General features: G+C 60.6%; 1 protein-coding gene across 1 annotated transcript in view; it reads right to left on the bottom strand.

The window, feature by feature from the left end:
• Positions 1-8053, bottom strand: part of SPIRE2 (spire-type actin nucleation factor 2) — a 13396-nt gene that overhangs the window by 4286 nt on the left and 1057 nt on the right. The window contains exons 2-10 of the mRNA XM_012657156.1: positions 7110-7190; positions 6845-7009; positions 6206-6292; positions 5829-5952; positions 5047-5216; positions 4258-4447; positions 2952-3073; positions 675-809; positions 498-565 (exon numbers count right to left, since the gene is read on the bottom strand). Of these exons, the coding sequence (XP_012512610.1) occupies positions 498-565; positions 675-809; positions 2952-3073; positions 4258-4447; positions 5047-5216; positions 5829-5952; positions 6206-6292; positions 6845-7009; positions 7110-7190 (1142 nt within the window). The remainder of the gene's footprint in view (positions 1-497; positions 566-674; positions 810-2951; positions 3074-4257; positions 4448-5046; positions 5217-5828; positions 5953-6205; positions 6293-6844; positions 7010-7109; positions 7191-8053) is intronic.

Below are 8053 nucleotides of genomic sequence, written 5' to 3' on the forward strand. Positions count from 1 at the left end.
GACCTTATAATAGTATACTTCCAATTTCCCCTCTCCCTGGGCTTAATGCTATCGTTGTAATACATTTTGCTTATACATATGTTATAAATTCCACAATATGTTGTTATTGATTTTTTCTTATTTTGTTTTTTGCATGCCTGGTCACATCTGATCAGATGCCAGACATATTATCTTGCTGGGTTCTGTATATTTTCTTTATTTCTGTCCTTGACCTTCGTTCTGGGAAGCAGTGGAGATACTTGGGAACAGTCTGGTCCTTTCAGATCTTGCTTCTATGATCTTTCGGACAGGCCCGGAGCAGGGCTCCGCTGGGGCTACTTACTCCATGCTAGTGAGGCAAGACCTTCCTAAGTCACACTAACCTTGAGGATTTGAAAGCCATGGTACCTACCAGAACATTCCCATAATCACAAGAAGCTGGTCAGCACTGGCCAAGGGGCCTCCTACCTCCTCTTTCCCTTGTGGATTCACAGCCAAAGCGCCCACGGAAGGCTCACCGTTTGCAGAAGAGACAGGTAGGTGGCCACGAGAACAGCGGGAACCTGGCCCAGCAGCAGCAGCAAATCTGTACAGAAAGGCCTGGTTAGAGCCCAGCTGCATCCAGAGCTCACTGGTCCGGCCCTGTCCCAGCCCCCTCAGGCCTCCTGACCAGCCCAGGGCCCCGGCCACCTCACCTTCCCTTTCCTCAGACTGCTGAAGAGCTCCTTGTTCTGGAGGAACTTCTCCATCTCGGCCTTGACCAGCACACGACGCACGTCCATCACCTCCTCCACGGTCAGGGCCAGGCTCTCCACGGGGTGGCTGAACTCCTGGGGGCAGGGTCAAGGGTGCCCACTGGACCTCAGGGTCAGGCCGTCCGAGCGGGATTCTCTCCAAAGTGCTTCTCCTTCCCTGGGGACCCCCTGTCTTCCTGGCCTCGGTCTGGACAAGCCTGGCCGCTCCCTAAGACACGTATGCTCCAGCCACCCAGGTATGCTCCAGCCACCCGGTCCTGGGGGCCGGGCGGGAGCCCAGCTCTCCTTTGGCCAGGCCCTGTCGCAGAGGCGAGGCCCCCACGACCTGCCAGCCCATCCAGCCGGCCCCCAGCCCTGGCGACCACACTCCTCCTGCTCCCCATGCTTGTCCAAGGTGCCCCCGCCTGCAGACACGCACCGTCGCTGATCCAAACCAGCCGGAGCCCTCCCCCCAGGAGGCCCTGTGACCCCCGACACGCGGCCCTGCATCTGTCGTCTGCACTCAGCACGTCTCTGTCCTGACCACCTGCTCCTGGGGCCATTTTATGTCAACCGGGTCCTGTTTTTGCCTCCTAGAGCTCAGCCTAGAACTAGACGTCTGACCTCTCCAAGCCTCAGTTTTCTCCTGTGAAATGGTTTCAGCTCCACTGAGAAAATGCATGTGAAGTCCTTGACACAGTGCCTGGCACACAGGGCTGCAAATGTCGGCTATTAGAACTGAGCAGGTGGGAGCAGGTGGGAGGTGTCTCTTGCTTCGGATTTGCAGTGGTGATCCCGTAGAACACACGCTACTTTCTGGAACTAGGGGAGAAGCTGGGACCCCCGCATTCTCCACTCTGACCTGAGGCATCAGGGCTTCTGGCTTCGGGTTTCTGTTGTCAGCTGCCTGATAGTGCCGTATGTATTTGAACAGTCCCCTCCACACTTCGCAGACGTTACGCTAACGCTGTGGGCAGGCGATCTGGTGCTGGGGTGAGACAGACCAGCAGCCGCTCCTCAGACAAGGCTGTGGGGTGTGCTCGGGGGTCCCTGGGGTCTCTGATGTGCCACAGCTGGAGCTTTCAGAAAGCACTTCTGAGATCTCAGAGCTGAAAAGCCACTTACGTGACTTGTGGTCATTTTAAACCACGTCCCCGGATTCCTTGACCAAGAAGTGGGCCTGGATTCCCCTCCTCCCCTACAGAGTGGGCTGGACTTTGTGACTCCATGAACAGTGACAACGTGTCACTTCTGAGACTCGGTTATGAGACACTCCGTCTCGCGAACCACGTGCGTGGCACGGGGTGGGGTGGGGTGTGCCGGGGCCGTAAGGACTCGATAAGCCGATGAAGAGGGCACACAGCCACAGACTCAGCCTCCCGCCCCCACCTCCCCACAGCAGACTCGCCGGCCCCAGTCGCGCCATCGGCTGAGAATGCAGCCCCTGCTGCCGTCCTCACGGCAGCCTCACGAGAATCCCGAGCTCAGCCGCCTCTGGATCCGTACCCCAGAAACTTACGCAGCAAAGATAACGAATCCAGAACCGACAGGGGCATTACCTTTCGTCTGGGGAATGTTAACGCTGCCTTACTTTTATGTGACACTTACACTGTTGAAAGCATTTTAACATCTGTTCTCCTCCTGAGCCTCTTGGCGAAGCCTCACAGGGGGCAGCGGCCACACTGTCGACACCCCACACCGGAGGCTGCGCTGTGGCCGTATGCGCCTGTTATCTCATTTCACAGAGTCGTACGCCGAAACTCGGGTCCACGTGGGGACCTCACCTGTCAGCAAGTGCCAGCTCGCCACAATCACGAGTCAGACAGAAGTCACAGCTGGCGGAGCCGGGGTCCCCAGCGCTCAAGCCACACGGGCAGAGTCACACCAGAGCCGAGGTCTCGACCCACTGAAGCCCTCCTTTAGGCACAGGGTGCGCAGGTTTTCCACCTGCCTTAACCCCACGGGGACCACACGCGGAACTCAGGTGCCACACACCCCCTGCAAGGCGGTTCCCTGGCTTCGGGGCCACTGTGCCAACGTGCCCAGCAGGCAGCAGCAAAGAGCCACCTCCCAGACAGGGGCGCAGCCTCCTGCCCCCAGACCAAGGTCAGATCCAGCCACACCCACAGGACGGAGCCCCCACCACTTCTGGACACCCAGCTGCTGTCTCGTCTGGTGGCAGGGAGAGGGGACGCTCAAGAGGCCCCCAAGCCACCCCACCAACAGCGCACCCCTCACCAGCCACAGGTGTTTGGCTTCTGGGGCCACGGAAGTCTCTGGTCTGTCCTCTGTGGAGCCCAGGTTGCTGGGCAGGGAGCAGCTGGGGTCCGGCCGGGACTGGACACTCCCAGGACAGGAACCTGGAGGCAGAGCAGAGGCCCCGTCAGGACGACCCGGCAGGGGTTCTGGTGGGGGAGGCTGTGCCGAGGGAATGATGGAGACGGTGGGGGGGTTTCCTGGGGGCAGCAGGGGGCAGCCCGGCGAAGGGTCAGGTGGAAAGCATGTTGCCACGTTGGGACCTTCACCAGGGGTGCTGCATCTGAGCCCCACAAATGCACGGACGTCAGGGGTCCCATGGTCCTGGCAGCACCGGCCATGCAAACTGCAGATGCAGCAGGCAAGACCTCGCTAGGCACCAGGCACCTCCCACTGGAGACCCGGGGCAGGGCGGAGCTCCCTCCTGAGTCCCGGGGACAGCTGGGCAGGGGAAGACCTGGGGCAAGAGCGAGGTCTGGAGTGAGCCTGACCTGGCCCTCTTAGCACTGCGAAGTGAGTGGTGAGTACCAGGCGGGATCAGAAAGCTGCTGCAGGTGACCTGGGGTCACATCAGGTTCCCAGTGGTGAGTGTGGCACAAGCCCACCCGGCTTGCTGTGGACACACGTTTCCATTCACAGAGAAAGGGCTAGAAAGCCCGATTTCTGTCTACCTGTCGTCAATCTACCATCTAGTTAGCTGTCCTCTTTCTATATCCCAGTATGTTAATAATTATCTCTAGGTATTAGAATCATGGAAATTTTTTAAAAGTCTTCCAACAAATGTTTTATAATGAATATGGGTTACTTATTTAATGAGAAAGATTTTACCGGGCACAGTGGCTCACACCTGTAATTCCAGCAACTCGGGAAGCTGAGGCAGAAGAACTGCTTGAGGCCAGGAGTTCAAGACCAGCCTGGACAACACAGTGAGACCCCATCTCTACAAAACATTTTTAAAAAAAATTAGCCAGGCACGGTGGCTCACACTTATAGTCCCAGTAACTCGGGAGGCTGAGGCAGGAGGATCACTTGAGCCCAGGAGTTCGAGGCTGCAGTGAGCTGTGATGACGCCACAGCACTCCAGCCTGGGTGACAGAGTGAGACCCTGTCTCTAAAAATATAAAGTTTTCAGTAAAAAGGGGGACACCTGCCCAAGGTGATGGGCAAAGACCATCAATACCCTTTCACAGGTGCCAGTTCCCCAAGCCCCTGGGGGCTGCCCGCTCAGGAGGACACAACTGAGCTGACCTGAGGGAGGAGGAGGGTGGGAGTGAGAGGAAGCACCTGCCTTGGTCTTGGGTGCCAGGCCTCCACGCGTGCACACTGCCCGCTCGGGGCCGCGGGGGCTCCGTCCCTCCTGGGGGCTGGGAGGCCGGCTGCAGGCCAGAGGCCACCTCACTGCGAAGCTGGGCCAGGTCGTGCTCCGAGAAAGAGCGATCCCGCTTCAGCGTCACCTCCCCACACGGGGACTCTTCTTCCTGTGGACACACCAGACCAGCCCTGCCCTGCCCGTCGATGACGGAGACACAGGCCCCGGGGGCGCTGGGGGGCCCGTGGGGGCCGTGAGGCCTCCGTCCACTCCCTGCCCGGCCTGCCGTCTTCTGGGCCGTTCATGGCAAGTGGCTGAACAGCCAGACTCTCCCCCAAGGCTTTCCAGAAAGTGCTGGGCAGATCTAGTGTCGGATGGAGGCTGAGCCCACTGAGATGGCCACCAGCAGGGCCACCGCCCTGTCTCCCTGGGAAGAGGCGAGAGCCACGCAGGGGAGGGAGGGCGGACAGGGAGTCTCGCTGGGAAGGGGCTGCTCGGTTTCCCGGCCCTGAGACGATGGCTCACTTCCACTCCCACGGGCACCTGCGCTGCCGGGGTGGGGAAGGCTCCCTGAGCCCCGCCATCCACCCCTGGGGCAGGCACAGCTGGCGGTGCCACATCAGGACACTAGCTGCAGCCTCCACAGGCCTCAGCCTGCAGCCCTGGGCAGGGGGTGCCCCGCTCAGCTGACTCTGCTGCTGTCCCCCTCTCACCTCCTCGCCCTTCCTCCTCCCTGGGCTCTGTCCAGGAAGCTCAGTGGGCTCTAACCTCAGACGTGTTCATCTCCTCCATCTCGGCCAAGGTGGGCGCCTTCAGCAGCACCCGGGGCCGCGGGCGCTGGACGCCGCTCCCAGCGTCTGAGACAGACAGGTTGATGCAGGAGGTGGACTTGGCCTCTCCGGAGCAGGCATCCAGGATGCAGGGCAGGGAGCCAAACCCTGGGGGCACAGGCCAGCGAGCGTGGGGCAGTGAGGACGCCGGGCAGGAGCTCACGGCCTCAGGGGCACCTACGGCTTAATTCCCCCACTGCACAGAAGGGGAAACTGAGGCCCCTAACCCACCAGGAACTCCAGCCTAGAGAGCCGCCTCGTCTCGCAGTGGCAGAGCAGAAGTAGGGGTGGAGTTCGCCGTCTCAAATGAACAGTATTTTTTGGAACGGAAGACTCCAGAGGGCATTTTAAAGGAGGGTTAGGTCTCAGACATTTGAACAAATGCCTGTTTTTCCCCCACCTAAAAAAACTTTGCTTTTATTTTATTTCCCTCCTGACTGTGAAATCTGTCAAACTACTGTAACGTGTGGCAGGTGCGGTCAAAGCCCGGAAGATGGGGCAGAGATCCCTTTGTCTTTATGCACCTCTTGTTAAGACTGTGCAAGGCTGGCAGAATCCCCCAAGCCTACATGCCAAAGATTAAAATGTCCTGCATCTTCCAACATGCAGGAAGTCGCAGGGACAACACTAGTTCCTGATCTGCAGCCTGACCAGGGGAAGTGGGGGAACCCAGGCCAGGGCCGCTGGGGGTCTCTCTTCTCCCCCCACCCCCGGGCTCACCACGAGCGGCCCAGCCCTTGCCGCCCACCGGGCGCAGCCTCCGCTCTTGCTTGATTTCTTCCAAGATCTTCTCGTGTAGAGTCCGCTGCTTCTGCGGCAATGGGCGGAGCCGTCTCTCTGAGACCTGCGGTTACACGGGCCCACTATAGAGCAGGGGGGACCAACCAGGCCCACCTGGAGGGAGTGCCGCCCCCCCTGGGGCTCTCTGTGCACCTCTCCCTGGAGGAGCAGGCACAGGGCCACACAGCCCACGCCAGGGCCGGGGCCAACCTCCCGGCCACGGGCAAGAGGGGGCCAAGCCGGCCTCACCCAGAGCCTCCTGGGTCGGCCACGGGACAGCCGAGGTCCCGGGCTGCCCAGGGAGGAGACACAGGTACCTGCTTCAGCGGCGGCCGAGAGCGGATGAAGTCCAGGATGAGCTCGTGTGCGTCCTTCTTCACCCTGGGCGGGATGTCCCCGTCCACCTGCCAGGGAGGACGGAGCCCGCAGGGCTGTCTGCTGGTGCCAGGGTGACCCGGAGGGGCTCCCCCAGCCTGGCCACAGCCGGGTCCTCACACTCACCTGCCCCCCCACAGCCTCTGTCCCGGGACCCAGCTGCCTCCCCGCACACGGCAGATCCTCAGGCCGGGCTCCGGGTGGCTGCAGCACCCACAGCCCGACACCTCCCAACCCAGCTCTGAGCTCCTGCTGTATAGGTTCGTCTGGACCCGGGCTTGGTGGCGCACACCTGCCAGGGTTATCGTAAGAACGACGCCAGCACGTGGAAAGGCTACATGAGTATTTGTTAAATAAAAAATCCTGCTGCCTCGGCTCTTGTGGCCCCTTCTCTGGGAGCCATCCCTGGTCCTCCAGAACCTTCTACATCCCCTTTTCCTGCCTTGTTACACTGTCCCCGACATGACCTGGTCCTGGGCCATGTGAACTGTGTCTGCCTTCCTCATCCTCTGCAGCCGGCACCTGGTACAACAACAGGGACCCTGGGCCAGCGCGGGGGAGGGCGGCGGCGGCCCACTCACCATGACCTTGCGCAGCTTGTAGTTCCGGGCCCGGATGTCCTGCATCAGCATCTCGAAGGGCGTGAGCTGGAACTCGGTGGGGAGGGGGTTGAACTCCTGCTCCTGCACCTTCTTGAGCTTCACGCCGTGGCGGAGCTCGCGCATGAGCTGGACCCACAGCCGGGCCTGGCCCCGGGAGGAGGAGAGCCCGCTCAGGCCCGGGCAGGGCTCCAGGGCCCTCCACGCCCTTGGGCTGTCTGCTCCCGCGTCAGGAGCCGGGTCTTACCCAGTCCGTGTGACCCAGGCTGTCGAGCTCGACTTGTGGCTTCTCCGCCTGGGGCTCGTCCTCGCGAAGCTTCTGTAGCATCTGTGACCACACGCTCCAGTTAGTCCAGACACGGGCCTGAGCCCTCGGGCCCTGCCGACCAGGTGACGCCTCCTCGACACGGGGGCTTCCGCTCAACCAGCTAAAAAAGGGACCAGTGAGCATTTTGGCCCAGGCTTCGGGGCTCAGAAAGAGCTCTGGGGAAACCAAGTCATTGGGCGCAGAACCACATAGAGCACTCAGCGTCCTGTCTGCTTTCTCTGACAGCTTCTCTCAGGCAAGGACAGGTTAGAGCCTAACTCCGTGTGGCACCTTCTGTAGCCTGTTCGAGGGACCCCGGTAAGGCACCGTGTCCTCCACACGTGGCAGCGCAGGTGCGGAAGCTCCGCTCTCCCGTCGGATCTGTTACAGGCCTGCGCGGGCAGGCCACGTGCCCACTGGGTGCACCCACGGCTGCCTCCCGACACATGATCCTAGCTGGGGTTCTGCTTTCAGATACTTCTCTGGTCGGTGTCTGGGACCCAGGACAACACGGCCCCTGCTAGGTCCTCCAATGCCGGGTGGATGAGTGAAGGGGGGCGATGGCTGGGTGCTATCCAGCAAGTCCAGAAACAGTCACAGGTGTGCACTGTATCTAAGAGGTGGGTGCCAAGATCAGGCAAAGGCCCACGAAGGATGACAGGAGCTGTTAGGTGACGGTTCTACGCTGAGAATTTGGGAAGCTGTTGGACCACAGCGGCAGCCTTCTGCTCTCACAAACTCCCCCACCCTGGAGAAGCACCTGCCTTTTAGCACACGGTTCCCAGGCTGAGACAGAACCGGTTACCCTGCCTTTTGCTCCGAGCCCCCTGCCAAGCTGCTCTGGAACACTCTAGAAAATGCCAGCAACTCTCTGAGCAACACAA

Source organism: Propithecus coquereli, unplaced genomic scaffold (assembly GCF_000956105.1).
Source record: "Propithecus coquereli isolate 6110/MARCELLA unplaced genomic scaffold, Pcoq_1.0 Scaffold531, whole genome shotgun sequence".
Classification (NCBI taxonomy): domain Eukaryota; kingdom Metazoa; phylum Chordata; class Mammalia; order Primates; family Indriidae; genus Propithecus; species Propithecus coquereli.